General features: G+C 34.4%; 1 protein-coding gene across 3 annotated transcripts in view; it reads left to right on the top strand.

Moving 5' to 3' along the window:
- The window catches only part of Dmd (dystrophin), a 2,011,337-nt gene that overhangs the window by 541,082 nt on the left and 1,449,186 nt on the right, over positions 1-21,069 (top strand). For all 3 annotated transcript variants that reach the window (XM_077107047.1, XM_077107046.1, XM_077107045.1), the window contains one exon: positions 14,460-14,610. In XM_077107047.1, coding sequence (XP_076963162.1) covers positions 14,460-14,610 — 151 coding nt within the window. The remainder of the gene's footprint in view (positions 1-14,459; positions 14,611-21,069) is intronic.

Raw genomic sequence — 21,069 nt, 5'->3', positions numbered from 1 at the left:
AGCTGCATAATCTTAACTCCTACTTGTAATATTATATCACAGCTTGGGAAATCATTGATTTTCTTTTACTTCATTCAGTAATGTCAGAATGATAATTTCTTGCAGATCAAAGTGGCCTGAGGACTAGCAATATTAGCATTACCTGAGAACTTGTTAAAAACACACAGGCTTTGTACTCAGTCTGATCTGCAGAATCAGAATCTGAAATTTAACAAGATCCTAGGTGATTCCTAAACATATTTATTTTGTGAAGCACTGAAATAGCTAAAATGACTACAAAATATTATATTAAATATATATAAATTATACATAATAATATAGTATATGTAATATATAGTTATATATAACATATACATATATAGAGAAAGATAGATACATATATATATATATATATATATATATATATATATATATATATATACACATACATAGATACTGGTGATTGAATCCAGGGTTGCTTCACAATTGAGCTACACTTTATATTTTATTTTACTTTTTAGTTTGTGACAGGGTGTTGCTAAATTGCTAGGGGTTCTCAATATGTTACTGAGGCTGGCCTTGAACTTGAACTTGAACTTGATCTGCCTCAGACTCCCAAGTTGCTGGAATAATAGTGGTGCCCCACCATTCTTGGAATAAAATAGTATTAATCCAACCTCCTTTGTATACCTCTAGTTACACACCTTCGCTCTATATTTTTCTATCGGTGGAACAAATATCTTATTTTTTCAGAAGCTCCAGAAATTGTGCTAGTGATGTTTCATGCAGAGCATGTATTAATACCATTTCCGATAGGTAACTAATGGAATATGAAGACTCTGGAGCAAGAATATATAATAGATACAATATAAGAGTATTGATAACATATTGCTGGCCTAATGAGAGGCAACAGTTATTTACATATTACCCTGGCATTTGGTCAATTGTAAATGGATATGGCCACAGTATCTTTTTTTTTCTGAAAATGATGTTAATGTCAACAACTAATTCTGTTAATGTCAACATTCTTTTTTTTTTTTTTACTAATATAAAGTATGTGTCTCTTACAGTTTAAATTATAAACAAGAAAGCCAAATCTCTAGAAATCATAGAAATGAGAGAGCAGCATTTTTGGCAGAATGTTCTCTCATAAATAATGATAGTTACCAAATTAAGTTTAATCCCTATTTCATTCATCCAACTAACATTTATTACCTACCATAGTTACAGTACTGTTAGTTATTGAGTGAACAAGACAGATTCCATCTCTTACTGAACTTATATTCTATTGAAAGAAGACAGTTAAAATATATATACATATGATATCATATGTGGTTAAATTATCAAAATGAAAATAAGGCAGAGGATAATGAGTGAAACATTGTTTGTTAATATAAATAAAAGAAGGCCTCCCTGATGAGGTAGTATTTAAGAAGAGCCCTAAACAAAGGAAAGTAGAAAGCAATGCAGATAGTTAAGGCAATGGGAATATACAAGTGGAAATATTCTGAGACAGGAGTGAGATAGGCATGTTAGAGAAACAATATGCCCATCTGACAAATGGTAAAATGATTACATTCTGATTAAAAATGATTAAAATTAATTTAATAAATGGTCTTAAAAACAGATCTAATAGACGGTGACTTTAAAAAAAAATTTCAGTTGCAGATGGACACTATACCTTTATTTTATTTATTTATGTTTATGCAGTGCTGAGGATTGAACCCAGAGCCTCACACATGCCAGGCAAGCACTCTACTACAGAGCCACAACCCCAGCCCTAAGTTAACATTTTTTGTAATCTTAATTCCAATATTTCTGTTTGGAAAAGTGTCTGAATTATTGTACTGTTTCCTTATGCTTGGTTGATAATTAAGTTATTCTACTTATTCATTGAAGAAATATTTATCATGTGTCTAGCTGTGCCAGGCATTTTGCCAGATCCTATGTAGTGGCAAAATTAGTGAAGTTGAAAATGGGCTTCTATTGCCATATAAATGAATATAATCTCAGAGGGTCAACATTACCCATTCTCATTAGAGGTAATTTAAATAACCACCCAATCATTGTATCTTCATAGTGGTCCTTGGTTTGTGATGACAATCTGTGAGTATCTTGATTCACTTTTTAAGTATTTAATCAAGAAGACTGAATTGAGGGTTGCCATAATGTATTTGCCACAAGAATCTTTTTCATCCAGCCATGTAGCTTCTTTATTATGTTACTGTTACTATTTTGAATTTATGTTTTCAAAATGCAAATGAATTTGTTTACATTTTGAAATTTAATCTTCCACTGGGTAGTTGAAGAATATTAGTAATCAAACTGTTACCAAGCAAAATGAATGAAGGAATAAAATAAATCGAGACTTTGAAAACAATGACACATTTTAAAATTTTCTCTCACAGAATCCTTTATAAAAACAATGTTATTTTCATATTCTATTATGAGTGAAAATAAATATTACTGCATGTTTAATGTCAGGGAAGATTTAAAATTTCATTTCCGTTTGTAGGAAGAGGAATTTAGGTTCTTTTAAAAATATTTATTGTGAGGTTGTAGTTGGAAAACTTTGGCCTCTAAGATCATGTTACATGGTGTCACATAATGGTAACTATTATAATCATCAGGAATTTTCGAGAAATATAAATGGCCTGCTCTTGGTTTCTCCCTTGGCCTGAGATATCCATTAGTGGGAGAGGTAGTGTAACAGTGGTCCACTTCACCTTTTGAATGTATCCCTTGCTGCTTTTGTTAAAAGTGTCATTTTTTCTTCTTCTTCTTCTCCCTTTCCCCATCCTTAACCTGGGAGCTGGGATCAAGATTACCCTGAGTTATCTGTTCTCCACAGGAAGGAGATATCAAGGGGAGAACTAGGAAGTGACTATCTACCAAATTAACAAGTGAATTTCACCTGGGATCCCCTGTAGTCAGGGGACACCTGGAATGTGGCCTTTGAATAGCTTCTTTAAAAACCCTGCATTTTCCCTGCTGGGCAGAACCACAGCCTCTGGGATTGGAGTCCCCTGTGTTTCTCCTTTGCTAGCAAAGTAATAAAATTTCTTTTTCCTTTTTCTCAAAACCATGTTCTTGTTATTGTATTGGCATCAGGGACAAGGACCAAGCTTTCCATGACAGTAGTACTATAAAGAGGAGGATAGACACATTGCTTTTTTACAAAAATGCCTCCTATTTCAGTGTTTAAGTTTTCTGGGCACAAGAACACCATCCAACATCAGGCTTTGCAGCTGGGTCTTATAAAGAATGTCCAGGATTGGGAGGGAGGAGGATCTATTTGTTGAGACATAATGGTACAAGAGGGTAGGAGGCATGAACTACCTCCACTGATACTGAAGGCACACATTCAGAAATTTAATGTGGCAATATGAGGACAATGTTGGTGCTGGTAGTAGCATTAAAATTATAGAAGAGTTAATAGTGGTGGTTGAAGTCTTACACATTTTAGGGACATTGTATTTACTAGTATTTTAGATTCAAAGTGTGTATTTCATGGGGCATGCATTGAGCTTTGATAAATGTTACAACCTTGGGAGTTGAAAAACTAATGTGGTTGCTATGACCTATTCATTACTACCATACAACCAGAACACATTTATATGCATTTGCATATACATAACCAAAACTTTTCTTTTAAAAATTCAACATTCCATTCCTATTTTAAAGCAATGTTTGAATTTCTGTAACAGTGGTGATCGATCTTCACCTTTATGAATATACCCTTGGTTATTTTAGAAAGGACATGTTTTTCTTTTTCTCTTCTCCTGCTCCCCCTTCCTAATTTGGAGGCAGGGAACAAGATGACCATTGAGTTATCTGTTCTGCACAGATAGGAGATGTCAAAGGAAACTAGAAAGTGACTATCTACCAAATAAACAAGTGAATTTCAACACACATCAGGGTGCACCTGCGACATCCTGTTAGGGCACACCTGGAATGTGGCCTTTGAAGAGCTTTAACTTTTATACCTTTACTTAATGTTTTTGTAATGTGGTGCTGAGGATGGAACCCAGTGCCATGTCACACATGCAAGGCAAGCACTCCACTACTGAGCTACAAGCCCAGCCCTTGAATAGCTTTTTTAAAAGCTCTCTCTTCTCCTTGATGGGCAGAACCATAGCCTCTGGGACTAGAGTCTCCTGTGCTTCTCCTTTGCTATTAAAGCAATAAACCTTCTTATTCCTTTTTCTCAAAATTGGGTCCTCATTATTAATTTGTCATGAATTGGCACTGGGGACAAGGACCAAACTTTCAGTATTATTTCTGGCATCAAATATATCATGTTTTCTAAATGCTCTATTTAATGATACACCTAACTATGTAAAATATTTGGTCATTCATTTTACATTATAATCATGTATGAAGGAGGAAGGGTCTCAGAATTATTGTCTTTTCTGTCATTAAAATAGAGCTTAGACTGAGAACAACTATCTCAACAGTATCAACTGTAATTTGCATTTTGGTGTCAACAAAGTGTAAAATATCTGTTAATGACATCACTTTCTAAAATCCCATCGAATGATCCTCTTCTTTCTCCTGTTTTTTTTTTTTTTTTGGGGGGGGGGTCATATTTTATAATTAGTGCCTTAAAGAAAATGAAGAAGATAAATAAACTTCATTTCTACAAAATTAACCTTAGCATACGTAGTATAGGATGATGGTAAAGCAGGCTCCAAGGCCAAACCAGTTGAGTTCTCACTCTCTTACCTCCTCTTGCTTGCCTTTTGGTTCATATAAACCAAAAAGCTAATTAGGGCTAATATAATATCCTGCATGAGTAGGATTTATCATAATAATACCTCTCTTATCTGACAAAGAATATTATTTATCATAAAATTATATTTAAGTGTCAATTTTACCAGGCCAAATTACTATTTAATAGATTATTTATGACCTCTATAGCATAGTTTATAAGTACAACAGTAATGACATAATTATGTGTCATATTCTGCCTCCATGTAATCTCCATACATCTGGTTCATGTTAACTCTGATATGCCATGATGACCAGACTCAACTCTCAAACATTTGCTAATTGTATCCAAAGGCTGAAGTGAAAATTATGGCTGATTCCTGAACACCAGCCCAGTTATTCTCAACCCTGGATGGTCATTAGAATCCCTGGCAGGAAATTTTTTTTTTTCAAGTATCAATGCCTGGGCTCCATTCCCAGAAATTCTGATTGAACTGTTCTGTTCACGGTCTGGGACATCAGTTTGAAAAGTTCTCTCATTGATTCTAATGAACAGATTTTTTTTCCTTAAGGCATTATTTGCATAAATTCTACTAATCCATTTCTTCATGATAGTTGAAACTAAACCTGGACTGAGACTCATATATTTTAATAATTTTCTTGATGGGGAAATGAAGCAAAAACCTAAACAAGGGTGTTAACATAACTACATATTTAGCATATATTGGTGTTCTGGAAGCATCTAGTCCCAATTTAAATGATTGTTGAGTTAAAATCAAAACCATATGATCCAGCCATTGTAACCAGTTTGCTAAGCTTTTTGAATCATTTTCAATAAGTAAATAATTTTTAACTTTCATCAGTTTGATATTAGTTACTAATTGATGTATATTTGAAAGTAAAAAGTGCATTGAAAATTTAGTGTCTCTAATTCATACTGGTATCCCTCCAATAATTTATTTTGCATGTGAGATATGTTAATTGAACACTGTTGGTGGTTCTTTTATAATGTAGACATTCAAAATAATATTTCACTTCCTTTAACTAGTTGTATTCTTATTTGAGAATAGCATATTAGCAGATAATGGTGAATTCTAGGAAATTGGGCCCAGGAACTGTTCTTCTTCCTAAAGAGTTCATACTTCTTGGTAATTTTTAATTATAATTCTCCAGGATTTACAAAGTCCATATATTTATACCTGTATTTGAATACCGTCTAAAATATGGTTATATATTTTTTAATATTTTAAATAATTTTTTAAAAAATATTTTTAAGTTGTCAATGGACCTTTATTTTATTTATTTTTATGGGTGCTGAGGATCAAACCTAGTGCCTCATATATGCTAGGCAAACGCTCTGCCACTGAGCCACAACCCCAGCCCTAATATTTTATATAATTTATAATGCATTTATATAATGCCCAATAATTTCTATTAAGACCATCAAATAATAGGCTAAAATTAATGAAAACAGGTACCATTTTGCATTTACAAATTTGTCTAGAAAATGAAAATTTCAGAAAATTCTCTTCTGTGTTTATTGTTAGATTCCTGATCCCAGGATATCATTCTTTATACATATTACAGGGTATAATGAAATGGTGTAGGTAAGGACTTAAATAATGGTTTGTGACTTTTGTCAGTCTATCTGTTGATTTAGAGTTGTGTGATGTCCAATATTGCAGCCACTTGCAACATGTAGCTGAATTAAAATTATTATAATTAAATATAGTTACAAATTCAACTTCTTAGTTCACATTGACCCCACATGGCTAGTGGTAATAATATTTGATAGTGCAGAAAGAATATTGACATCATCATAGTGAATTCTTTTGGATAGTCCTGGTTAGACAATGAATGCCTTTTTATATACACTCTAACAGAGTTTCTATAAAACATATCCAGTGTTCCCATTGACTCCCTTCGTGTGCATATAGATATATTCCCATAGTAGGGTGTCAGCTAAGAGACAAATCTCTAGTAAATATTTTTAATATTTATTTTTTAGTTGTAAACAATACCTTTATTTTGTTTATGTATTTTTTATGTGGTGCTGAGGAACAAACCCAGGGCCTCGCATGTGTGAAGTGAGCGCTCTACTGCTGAGCCACAACCAAGCCCTCTAGTAAAATTGTTTGAAAAATGGAATTTCCTAGTTTGCCTTTTATTGCAAGTAACAAAAACCCAACACACAGAGTGCATTATACCAGTATTCCTTAATGTGTGATATATAGACTAACCCCATAGGCATCCCTTGGGAACTTAGAAAAGTGAACCTCAGGCCCTGCCGCAGTCTGGCTGGGCACAAAAATCACGAGCCACTCAAACAGGAACAAATTTTATTTTTGAAACTCCCGCCAATGCCCTGTAAGCTCCCGGGAAATATGCTGACCCACACACGCAGTGTTCTCCCAGACCCCAACAGGAAATCCCTCCTCCGGAATTCCCTCCTACCGCACTTCCTCAACCAATGGGAACTCTCCAGGAGTCCCTTAGCAGGCCAAGGTGGACAGCAGGGGTCTAATATCCATATGAATGCAGACCTTAACATAATCATATCATCTCAATGGCTTGCTGGTGTCACCTTTCAACCAAAAAACGCCATGCATCATACTACTTGGCTATGGCTCTTAGCATCTCCCCACTTCTGTTTAATTAAGCAACAAGCAATGTGGCTTAGGGACCATGCCTGTTAGGTTGTCCAATTCAACATATGGTCCTTACCCGTCATCGGATGAGCTGACCTCTAGGCGTCAGCCTCCTGTCTTAGGTTTATACCACTTACCACTACAATTGAATCATACCTGTCACTGACTACTGGTCCAGCATATAGCCATACTTGTGGATAGGCCTATGCACCAGTGTATGGGGGGGTGAGGTTCGTTGCCTCACCTCTGTTGGCCCCCAAATTTGGCCTTGGTGCTGGTGGGGGGGGTGAGGTTCGTTGCCTCACCTCTGTTGGCCCCCAAATTTAGACCATCACTAGTAGAAGGGAGGAGGATACAGAAATGCCACGACACCAAGCCAATTGATGTCTCCTTTGGAAAAATTGCATCACTGGTGACACATCAGCAAAGATACGCCAGCACTACCATAATTCGCTGCATTAACAGATAGTTCACAATGCATACAAGTGATACATAGTCCAGGCAAGTTCTGCAAGCAGTTCAAAGTGGAGGAATCTATCAATATGTCCGTTTCCTCCCAAAATAAATCGACTCCTTGATTGAGCATTACTTGTTGAGTTATTATTCATTGATGCATCAGTTTATACAGTTTGTTGTGATAACTATCGAAGAAGCTGTAGTTTGGTTTCATCTTTGTCTTCACCGGCACCGGGATGTAAATAGGAATTCTGACAATGATGCTAAAAAAAAATTATGTAACATTCCAACAGGTGCTAAGAAAAAAATTTTCTGAACAATTTACATTATCCTGAACAGAATTATTAAATATAATGAAAAGGAAAGGTGAAAGTAAACAAACAGATCTGTTAACCTCCTTATTTATTCACATATTAAAACAATCCTCAACAGCTGTTTACCCAATTTAAATTAAACCATTAAAATTACCACGTAAATAATAAAAAAAAAATTCGGATCCATTTTTTCATGAGCGCTCCTCATATATGATATATGGACATACGCACATACAGACATACAACACAAAACAGAAGTGTGCACACATAACATACAACACATAAGACAATAGTAAAGGCCTTGTAGCTTTACATAGGTGAAATCTCCATTGCAATGTTTAAAAACTCCACAGTCAAAAAATAAAACTGATCAGAAAAACATTAACCTACGTCAGTATGAACTCAAAAATAAAATAGAACTTTATGATGTGGGAAAAAGCAATAATAAAACAGATATTGAAAAAAGCATCCTGGTTAATCACTGTTGCAGATGTAAGAATAGCCAAGCTGGAGCTCTGGATATCAGCTGTTATGGATTTGAGTCAAATCATCTTCTTTTCGGTCTATAGAAATTACTTTGGTTAGTCTCTCTGGAATCCAAATCGGCTGCTGTTCTCCCTGTGGAAACACACAAACAGAACCCCGACTCCAGAAAATCACTGGGTCAGGACCTTTCCATTGTCCTGTTAGAATATCCTTCCAAAGTACCTTGGGCTTATGTACATTTTTTTGGACACATATGCCTTTCCACAGCACTAAGTCCTGATGAATCCAAATTTAAAAAGTTTAGAGTAAAAAGGGTTATTTTAAGTTTATCTTTGGGGGATATATACCCCTTTCCAATTCCCTCTTTTTGCTTTAATAAGTACATTTTAATAGTTTGATGAGCTCTTTCAACTATGCCTTGTCCATGTGGATTGTATGGAATTCCTGTTATGTGAGTAATGCCAAATCAACTACGGGGGTTGAGGGCCACTCAGCTGTCTCTATAGATGGAGCTGTTGGTTGAATTATGCCCTCTGGTGATAGAACGGAGTTAGTAGCAGCCTCCTGTTGTAGCTCCCCCTGTGATGGTTGTTTCTCCTTTAAGCTTTCTTCCTCTAAATTTTGTTCCTCTATCTGACTTGCTCGAGAGACCTTCTCTTTTGCTTGACCTAACATGTTTTCTACCATAGTGTGGACCTCTAACAATTTACTTAACAGTTTTTCGGTTTGTTTTTTATTAATTTCTAATCTACTATGAAGGTAACGCAACCCAATAAGATAACATAAAACAAAACCGAAACAGAATGAAACAAAAACAGAACAAAAAATCGTTCAATTTTCTCTTTCTCAGGGCTGAACAACTTCAAACCTTGAGCCAACCATTTTTCCCAGTTTGCCTGAGAAATTTCTAGGGATAGGCAGCTTGAAACAAAAACAAAATAAATCAAAACAAGAACACATTGTTTTTTGAAATGGTCACCCATTCTCTCGCCTTTCCTCAGGGGTGAGCAATTTTACTTACCTCTGAGCTTCAGGCGTCCCCCGCACGGGCCACCAATTGCCGCAGTCTGGCTGGGCACAAAAATCACGAGCCACTCAAACAGGAACAAATTTTATTTTTGAAACTCCCGCCAATGCCCTGTAAGCTCCTGGGAAATATGCCGACCCACACATTCTCCTGGACCCCAACAGGAAATCCCTCCTCCGGAATTCCCTCCTACTGCACTTCCCCAACCAATGGGAACTCTCCAGGAGTCCCTTAGCAGGCTGAGCTGGACAGCAGGGGTCTAATATCCATATGAATGCAGATCTTAACATAATCATATCATCTCAATGGCTTGCTGGTGTCACCTTTCAACCAAAAATGCCATGTATCATACTACTTGGCTATGGCTCTTAGCAAGGCCCCATCATAGATCTGTTAACTTAGAATCTGTATTTAGACATACTGCATGTGGTAAAACCTTACTGATGTCTACTATGTTATAGAACAATAAATTCACAGGTGGGGTGACTCTAGGGACCATTAAGTCTCTAACTCCATGTTGTCCAAGTCCCAGGTTATTTTAGTCTATTTTGTTAGCTTTCTCTGTCCTTAGATGATCTTAGTGAGTGGAAGTTGGTTGCAGCAGTTCCTAGTATCATATCCTGATATACTTTTGCTTTCAGATATTGTCAGGACCATCTCCTGCCCTACACTGTTTTATCCCAATTCCACTATCTCACCTGTCATATATGTGTAATCCATTTTCATTTTGCTTTTATTTCCCTTCTACATGATCACTTGAAAAAATAAAAGGAAATCAAGAAAAATGAAAACTTATTTTTCATAGATGAAAGGTAGATTTTCTGTGTGAATTTGATGATTTTCATAAATTTATTTGCATCTTTGGAATGTTGGAAATGTAGAACTTGTCATTTCAATCATATTTAAGTTGATCGTACTGAAATTATCTTTTCTACGGACCAAAAATCTAAAATATTAGCAATTTGTATGGCCCAACTAATACAGTATTATTTCCATGACAAAGTAAAATAATTCAAAGTTAAGAGCACAGACTTGGAACACAAATAGTTTCCAATTTTTATACTGGTTTCAAATGCCACTCTGTCACCTTTTGCAAGTTCCTATGACTTTTGAACTTCCAGTGTCCTTAGTAATAAATTAACGATAGTATAATATACCTCAGTTGGTGGTAAAGAGGAACAATATGGTAATTCAATATTTGTCAAACACTTGCCAATTATGTTACACTTTCCTAATTTTTTTTTATTATCAGCACCCATTTTATCATTATATATTTAATAATTTTACTTAATTTGACTGCTTTACTTTCTAAATTATAAAATTGAGAATATAAAATTTATGTACACTATATGTATATAAAGCATATATATATATATGTGTGTATATGTATATATATACATATACACATTGTAAAACATTAAAATAATTTCCCCAATTTTTTTATTGTGCCATCAAAACTATGTTATTTTACTTTATTTTTTAGTTGTAGGTAGACACAATACTTTTGTTTTATTTATTTTTTTTATGTGGAGCTGAGGATCAAACCTAGTGTCTCATACATATGAGGCAAGTGCTCAACCACTAAGTTATAGCCCTAGTCCCCAAAACTATTTTAAAAACTACAACTAAAATGCATACCATTGTTTAGGAATCACTGAACTACTACATATAAAATATTTAATGGCAAGGTCATCACACCAAAGTGTTGAGTAAACATTAACCAATTTATTTTAATATTGGCATTCATGACATTTTAACCTAATGGTTAGCTTTCCCCTCCCTGAAGTTACCCCTTTTTTCACACCTGGCAAACAGGGTCGTGGTGTTTTGAGGGCTCCTAATCTGACCTTTTCATAGTACCCCCTCATGTTTACTTCTTCCTCTGACCTAGCCTTGCCCCGGGACACTCACTACTCCCTTCTTGCTGCTCATCCAGAGACCTGTGGCCTGTAATTCACATGCATTTATTAATGCTCTTTCTTTAGAGGCCTCAGGGAGGAAGAAAGCACAGCAACTTTTACTACCTGATAATTTGTTTCATGTAGCCCCAATATAGAAAGCAATAAAGACTGTTCAAACATTACTGGTTAATTAGGGTATCTAAGAAAACAACAATGAAAAAGTAAAAACTGTTTTAAATGTTATCTTAAACATAATTGTTCCTGTAATCCCAAGAAAAATTGTAGAAAGTTAAATTCTTTTCAGAGGTTCCCTGGGTGGATATTATTGGTTTTCTAAATTTTTCATACCCACCAGTGAATTTTCCTTTCAGAGGATGATCTTGTCATATTGTAATTATCTATTCCTTTAAGATTCTCCAGGCTATTCAAAGATGAGTATAGGATTTTTTTTGTTTGTTTGTTTCTTTTGAATACCCGAGATTGACTCAGGGGCACTCAACCCTTGAGCCACATCCCCAGCCCTTTATTTGTGTGTTTTATTTAGCGACAGGATCTCACTGAGTTGCTTAGTGCCCCACTTTTGCTGAGGTTGGCTTTGAACTTGAGAACCTTCTGCCTCAGCCTCCAAAGCAGCTGGGATTATAGGCGTGTGCCACTGTACCCTGTGAGGATAGGTATTTTCTTTGCCCATGTCTAACAAATAGGAGTTTCGGGCATACATTACAGAACTCAATAAATACTTGTTGAATGAAATATCTGTGTATAAGCTGAAATGTAAATGACATTCTTAAATGAATTCTGTTGTTAACTCTAATAAAACATATGTGGTAGACTTGAAACTTTTATTCAAGTGTAAGTAATACTGTGGGTTCGTTTTTCAGTCTTGAAATGTGAAAGTTTTTAGCTTAACATAATGACAAACTGAGCAGGAAAAAACAACAAATACAAGTTATGATACTGCATCCAGTATTCATGAAATCTTTTATTCTCATAGAATCTTATTATCTGGTCCATTCTCAAATGATAGACTAAAACAACAAAGTAAAAAATTTATTTACATACCTTGTGATGCTGGGATGGTATTCATTGTCTAAGAGGTTTAAACAACAACTTTCAGTTTTCCTTTCACTTAAATGGATGTTTCATCTCTGTTTCCATAAAAAGAAAATGTCTACATTTCTGTCTGATTTCCATGTGCCTCAGGGTATTTGTGCCTCTAAAATGTTAAAGGTCTGTAAATGGTTCAATCAAAATAATTTTATAGACTCCTTTATGAATATATTTTGCATATTTAAATGTGCCAATTTATGAAAATTTCTAGTAAATATTCCATAAATAAGAGTAATAAATTTCTAATTAAAATTGTACCTGCTTATAGAATCAGTATTGAATATATTGTACTTTCAAAAATGCTTTAAACATGAGTTTTTTTAAAAAAATGGAAAATAATATTTACCTTAAAATTAATGTTAATATTTCTCATTTGAGTCTTAAGTTTTTGTTCTATCAGTGGATGAACTTATGCCATATTTGTATTTTCATCCTCACTATAAAATTGTGTAATTGACAGGCAAGGTATTATCTCATGTTCCTGATGCTGGATATGTAATTGAGAATGTGGTCTAGGGCTTATCACTGGGCTATGAACCTAGGCCTTTGGACTTTAAATTCATTGCCTAGTTCATTATTTCCTGTGTCATTGAAAAAAATTTCTTTGTCTATTTCTGCATAACAAATAACTTCAAATTTTAGTGTCTTAAAATAATAATTTATAATTTCACTATGATCTTATAAATCAAGAAAATAGGCAGGGTTCAGGCAGGTTATTCCTCTGCTTCCAGTGATGAAGCTGGGATTGCTCCTTGGGCTGCATTCAGCTGGAAACTTACTTCTAAGATAGCATTTCATATTCTAGGGTCATACTGTACATGATCACTAATCATTTAGTACTTTAGCCTTGCCTCCATCATAGCATGGAATCTGGGCTCTAAAAGAAAATAAAAATCCTGTCATTTCTCTTACAGCCTAAATTTAGAACTGGTTCATTGTCAATTCTTTCCATTGTATTGGCCAAAATAAGTCAGGGATGAGGAAAGGTTGATCACTGGGTATACAGTTATGGTTAGATAGAGTAAGAAATTCTGAAGTTCTGTAGCACAGCAGGGTGACTAGAAATAATAATCTTAAAAAATAACATTTCAAAAAGATAGAAGAAAGGATTTGGGGAGCTGGGGTTGTAGCTCAAGGTAGAGCCCTTGCCTAGCATGTGGGTTCTATCCTCAGCACCACATAAAAAGAAATAAATTAAATAAAGATATTGGGTCCATCTACAATTAAAAAAATATTTTAAGAAAGGATTTTGAAAGTGTTTGCCATAATCAAATGATAAAGTTAGGAGAATGATATGTTTTACCTGATTTAAAGGTTATGCAATGTATGCATGTACTGAAATATCACACAGTTCCTCATATGTAAAATTTTAATATTTTTATGTATGAGTTTTAAAAGAAATTAATTTAACTTTAAAAATAATGATTTGTGGCCATCTTTAACCACCACACAAATACTAAATAATGGGAATTTTTTTTCTAATGGGAAATATTTTTTCAAATAGATCATAACTAGGATTTTAATAAAAAGATATACTACTAATTCAATTACCAAATATTTCTCACACTTTAGTTAGCATATGCATGCTTTGTTAACTATGGTAATCTTTCTAGAAATTGGGATGTATGATCTCTAATAAGCCTGAGAAATGATAGTTTCAGAGGTGATTGATAATGAGCTTTACTTATGCCATTCTTAATGTTCAAAAGATACTGAAAATTTTGAATATGCCATAAATTATAAATATCAACTGTCTTACCTTGTTACATGTTTGCTAAAAATAATTTGCTTTACTAGAGGTAATAATAGACTTTTTTCAAATTTTCAGTTTACATAAAGTTCTAATGGATCTCCAGAATCAGAAACTGAAAGAGTTAAATGACTGGCTGACAAAAACAGAAGAGAGAACAAGGAAAATGGAGAAAGAGCCCCTTGGACCTGACCTTGAAGACCTAAAATGCCAAGTACAACAACATAAGGTTAGCATATTTTATGCTATGTGTTTTCTACTATAAAACAAGCTCGGTATGTATATGTGTATTTACATACACATATAAACACACAAGTCATGATTTATAGGCAAGAAAGAATTAAAGCTTCAAATCAACAATAGTTAAAAATAAATTTTGCCAAGTATGTTTTGTAATCTTTGTTGCTATGGTTTAAATAGGACCCTGTAAAATTCAGTTGCCAATGTGATAGTAGTAAACTGTGGGGCCTTTAAGAATTATCAGACTATGAAGGCTCTTCCCAGGTGAATGGATTATGACCCTTATAAAAGAAGTTTCATGAGCATTTGGCAATTGTTTGCCCTTCCATGAGAGGACTCAGCAAGAAGATTCAACAGATGCTAGCACCTTGATTTTTGGACTTTTCAGCCTCTAGAACTGTAAGAAAATTAATTTCTATTCTTTGTAAGTTACACAATCTTAAGTATATTTCTTATAGAAACAAAAAAATAGAGCAAGATACTACTTTGTCAAATACAGCATAACTAGGATTTCAGTATTTAAAAAACATCAAACTTATTTCTAGGACAGAATAACGCAGGGTATATGACCTACTAAAATTTTGGTTTCAGGGGACAGTTTCTGTAGGAACTACCTTCAATGCACATTTGAATATTTAACATATTTTAACATATTTTTACCTTCAATTTGTAGTTATTTAGAACTTGCCAAGTTTGAAGACAAACTGAGGATCTGTAACATTGCTTTCCTGTAAAATATAACATTTTAATTTTAATATTTCTGTCATAGCTCACTTCAACTTTTAATTTTAAGTTGTCTGAAGGCATTTGTTGTTTCTGTGATTAAGATTTATACAAAACTATTTCTGAACCAGAATCTGACTGTGCTTCTCATTTTAAGAAACACTATAAAATGTTAAATGTAGCTCTGAGTTTTATGGTTGGAATAGGGCATTGCCCAGTTTGTGAGGACACACTTGCAAATAAAATCTTGTTGACTGCCCCAGGATTAAGGATACTACACTTAGCAAATAAAAATACAAGAAGTCTAGGTACATTTGAATTTTGGATAAACAATCAACATGTTTTAAAAGTTTATGTCCCCAGTTTTTTTTTTTCTTTTTTTTTTACTGGGTATCCTTTATTTTATGTGGCAATTCTCAGGATCCAAGTTTCTTAGATTTAAGGGAATGTCTGCACCCTTAATTCATGCCTCCTAAAGCCATATTTTCTCCAACTTAATTTCCTCATTTTATAATGATTTGTCAGATCTAGCTTCACAGTTCTTCCATGAAGACAAAAGATGCATGGTTTTTATTATTTAATGAGCTGCACATTTCGTTAATAAATGGAGCTAGTTCTTGTTATTACTGCCCATAAAGTGGTCTACTGGTTACAGCAGTTTAGGATGAAGCATTTAAGAAGAGCTGGAGATATGGTATTCAGGGGGGGAAATGCATCAAATCTATTATAATTATCACATGGATGTTGTTAGTGATGTTAATTGCCTTATATCTTAATTGAACAGCTGAGGAAGGAAGGAAGGAAGGAAGGAAGGGAGGGAGGGAGGGAGGAAGGAAGGAAGGAAGGAAGGAAGGAAGGAAGGAAGGAAGGAAGGAAGGAAGGAAGGAAGATCACTCTGGTGCTAGTTCTCTAATTGTACCATTTTCCTTGTGTGGATCATGCACTCTTTTTGTGGACCATTGTCTGTCCTCTTCTCTTTGGCCTGTGTTGGAAGTTTCATGTACAGAATTTGGAGATATGCCAATGAACTCATTATGTCTGAGGGTGTTACTGAGATGTAAAAGCATCTCGGCCAATTTAAGTGTGGACAGGAAGTAGTTGTAGCACTGCCAGTGCTGCCTTAACCTATGATTGATGGGAGTTGATAGATAAATCCCGTGGAATCCATATACCATGGTGGGATAATTCTAAGGTGTGTTACTCATAGTCTCTTACATATTCATCAGCAAGACTGAATTCCAGTTGTCCACAGAGTAACTTCCTTCAAATTATTACACTTTCATAATGCATTATGAAATCAACTCCCAAATACACTGTTTTCAATATTTTTCCTTCATGATCTGTTTTAGAGGAATCTAACTTAAGACAGCCTTCTTGCCCTAGAAATCGGGTTTCTTGCACTAACTAAATTTGTGATTTTTCTGAAACCACTAAGTCACTCAGGCTCTAAATATCTTCACTTAGGAAATACGTGTGTTGAGCTAGTTGGGGTTTCTGTTTTTCCTTCCATTGGAGGTTTTAATGTGTTTAATTTGGGAATATGAAGCATTTCAAGAAAATGCAAGATGAGCACTGTAACATTGAACTTCAGAAGGCAGGGTGCAGATGCTGAATGCTGGGAATATAAAGGGAGAGCCATGAATAAGGGCTCCAAAAGATAAGTGTGAATAACTTAAAGCAACTCCAAGGGAAGGTCTTAGCTTGCCACTCTGAAAAGACACTTTATTAAGGTTAGACAGGCCATCCAGGATCTTAATATTCTGACAATTACCTGGAATGTTTTGTACTTTCCTCCAGAAGATATAAAGTGAATGGAATGGAAAATATTTGACTAATATTGCTATAAAATTTGAATAGATTGTCCATTACTTCAAAATATGCTGCTTCTGATGAGTATGAAATTGCATTGAAGAAAATAATTTGAAACAAAAAAATCCAAAGGATTATATGCAAGCTCATTATGAAACATTTTACATCCAGGACTTATTCATATAAAGTGTATAACGAGAAGAGAAGCAATTGGTTTGCTAGCTTAGTGAGGTTAACTCCTACCTCTAACCATTCAAACACACTTAAGGATGCATTAGTTTTTATAAAATTAAGACAAGAAGCTGGGTGTGGTGGTGCAGGCCTTTGACTGGAGGCATTGGGAAACTGAAGCAGGAGGAATACATGTTTCAGTTAGCCTGGGAAACTTAGACCCTATCTCAAAATAAAAAATATCTAGGGATGTAGCTCAGAGTACAATGTCCTTGGGTTAAGTCTCCAGTATCACCAAAAAAAAAAAAAAAAAAAAAAAAAAGAAAACACACACAGTCAATAGAATGTCTAACAATTGGTAGCAATACTCTTTTGTTACTTGGAACTAATTTTTGTGAGAAGAAAATTATTTAACTCAATCCAAATTTAAAATTAAGTTTCTACTTACCCTGATTTTATCATCACATAATATATGCATATATCAAATTATCACACTTTTATGTATAAATATGTACAATTGTGTCAAAGATAAATTGAATTTATATATTATGAAATATGTATATGAAAAGTACACATATTTAAAACTCTGTTAGTTTTCATGTTTCATAAAATGAAAAAGATAAACCTTCTTGGGCAAATGAGTTCAAACTAAAGCCTTACTTAAATAGTTGTTGATTCACTTTGCTATTTTTTTGTTGTTGTTGTTGTTGTTGTTGTTGTTTGTTTGTCTCCCCCCTCCTTAAAACTTTTAAATCAAGGGAAATGGGGAATTTCTCTTTCTGGCAACAAAATACATCAGTAACATAAAGCTACTTAAAAAGGTATCTTCCCTTTGCTACATCAGTTCCAACCTAATATAAGATTTCAGTTATTTGATTTTTGTATAGATAGACTTAAAATAATTAAGTCATCCCCCATTTTCTTAAAGATGATTATAGATGGTAAAATTAAAGACACAGGTTTTGTTTGTTGAAATTGATTTAAATTCTGCTCATACCAGAGGGCACATGCTCCCTTACTCAAATGAAGAGCAAGATAAAAATATTTGCAAATCTTCTAAGTACACTGTGAATATTATAGATATGCTCCTGTATATTCTGTGACAGGATCCTTTGCTATCTTCATTTCAACAGCATTTTATTATGAGGCATGTTAGAAATTCAACCACTGTGAAATGCCATGAAGATAAGTCAGTTTTACTGAATCTGCCAATTAGGGAAGATAAGGTAATTGATCCTATATTGGCAGTTTTTATTAACTGTGGGTAACAGTGAGAAGTTGGGGGCTGCAAACTTTGGAAGAAACCCTTCAGTTTTCATAACTCTTGTTTTAGAGAGAATTTTAGAGGTTTTATTTAGATTTAAGGTACCCAAGAGTGATTCTCTCTGGGGAGTGAACATATTGAACCTCATGTTCCCTGTGGGAAAAAAAAAAAGCTAAATAATCCTAGCAGGTTATTTCTATCATCAGAAGTAGACTCTATTAGTGATGTTAAGGGTTTTATCTTAAATTAGTGGCAATACTATTAATGAGTAAAAGCATGTTGTGGACCTGAGCTTTCATTAATGGGAGAGAGCTCACCATTATGGAGGGTATTTTCTTTCACAGAGAAATATTTCACAATGGAGGATTTTTGTCTCAGAGCAGTCAGACTGGAATGGAGTTTAAATCTTGACTTGTTACCTCGGTTTCCATTTCTTCTGAGAGATTTAGACTTTGGTCTTAGACACACTGCCTTTTTTTGGGGGGGGAGGTAACAGGGATTAAACCCAGGGGTGCTTAATTACTGAGCCACATTCCCAGCCCTTTTTTATATTTTATTAGAGGCAGGGTCTCGCTGAGTTGCTGAGGGTGAGATTGAACTTGTGATCCTCCTGCCTCAGCCTTCCCAGTCACTGGGATTATAGGAGTGCACCACAGTGCACAGCAACACATTGTCTTATTGACAACATCAAAAAAGTCCTTACTATATAATTAACAGATAAAAATGTAACATGTCTAGTATATTCCAACTTTAGTGAGTGTTCTGTGTTAAATACTGATTAACACAATTGAAATAACACCTTAGAGACTTAACCACCTATCCTTTCCTATATCCTTTTCTCAAACACTTGGTTTGCCAAAATTGTGAAATATCCTCATCTCGTGACTTTTAAAATAATCCAGATGTTCATGTAACAGCAAAAGTTTAGGTGTAATCCTGCCAAAGGATCTGACATTTCATTTTATTCCATTACATTCCATTCTGTATCACTGAACAAACATTCATTAAAATACATAGGTGCTTTGAAGAGTACTAAGATCATCCATATATAAAATCTTCCCCAAGAAACTCATATTCTCTTACATCAGGTAAAGATTTAAAACACATGTGGAATATGGCAAATGGCATGAGAGTTAAAAATGGCAATTTGGTTGAGCAGAGGACATGAGGTGGGAAAATGCAAGATACAGCATTTGCTTGGATGACATGTTGAGTTTAAATTCACACCATATGCTTAACACTGGAGAATTAAAGCACAATCATGGAGGGTATTGTATACATTTGTAATTGTCCCATGTGTGGCAGGGTCCTATTGTTAAACTGAAGAGTAACAATTTAGGACAATTTATTTTTTAGAAAGATATGACTTGTAAAATACCAGAGCAAGGAGAAGCTGGAATCAGGAGATAGAATAGGACAATATTGCAGAAGGCACATGAGGCTGAATAAAGGTAGTTCAATAAAAAACTGTGAACAGGTGTTAAGCATTTTGGAGCTCAGGAGCTGAGCCAACAGAGTTGGACTTATAGAATGAGTAAAGAGCTTGAAATAATAGATTGAGTGTGGGCAACTGGGAGCCCAGAGTTGAAATTAGGAAAGTAGGCAATGTAAGAGAGAAATGAAGTACTTTGGAGAAGGATGAGTGATTCATTTCAGCCCAAGAATGCCATAGAATCAAGTAGTGCTTTTAGTGTCTAGCAAGCTTTTTCCTATATTCAGTAAGATTCAAATTACATATCTTAGTTATTGCTATAAAGTTCCATTTTGTTTCCTATCTTTTGCCCCTGTAAGTGCTTAATGAAAGTCTGATGGTTATGGAAGTAAGCAATATACTTATGAGAAAATGCCATACTACATACAACCAAAGAGCCAGACCTCATCTGTGCTTCTCTAATGCCTTATGGAGTGCTTAGCAAATAATGGCTCAGTAAATATTTTTTTGGTCATAGATGTTTTAATAATTCTAACTAGTTCTATTGCTCGTCTTCATAATTTCTACCTAACAGGTACATGGAAATTTGATAAATAAAAATCTGTTTGTAGGGGTAAGAAAACAACTGATAAGGTAAAGTGGGAATGTATCTCTAAGTGGCTTACCTGGAGGGATTATCTCTGGTGCCCTCTTATTTTCTTCCTATTTCATTTCCTTATTCAAAAATCTTAATAGTTATAAACTATTGATGATGAAATTGAATTGTGTGGTGGTTTTCTTTTAACATAATTGGAATTTAATGTAATAAAACAGCATCACATTCATACAGTCTATATAATAGGATGTGTGTGTACTCAGTTATAATTTTTTTTAAATTCAATGGAGAGGACACCTAATTCTCCATGAACGTTCTGTTAACAATTAGATTTCAAGGATAACATTGTATACTAAGTAATGCCATTGATTGTTTAATAATAGTAATAATAACAACAACAACAAAATCCATACTCATGCTATTACTCTTCTCATGTTCTTATTGTAATAAATAA

Source organism: Callospermophilus lateralis, chromosome X (assembly GCF_048772815.1).
Source record: "Callospermophilus lateralis isolate mCalLat2 chromosome X, mCalLat2.hap1, whole genome shotgun sequence".
Classification (NCBI taxonomy): domain Eukaryota; kingdom Metazoa; phylum Chordata; class Mammalia; order Rodentia; family Sciuridae; genus Callospermophilus; species Callospermophilus lateralis.
The sequence above is the reverse complement of the archived record's forward strand: the minus strand, read 5'-3'. Positions and strand labels throughout refer to the sequence as shown.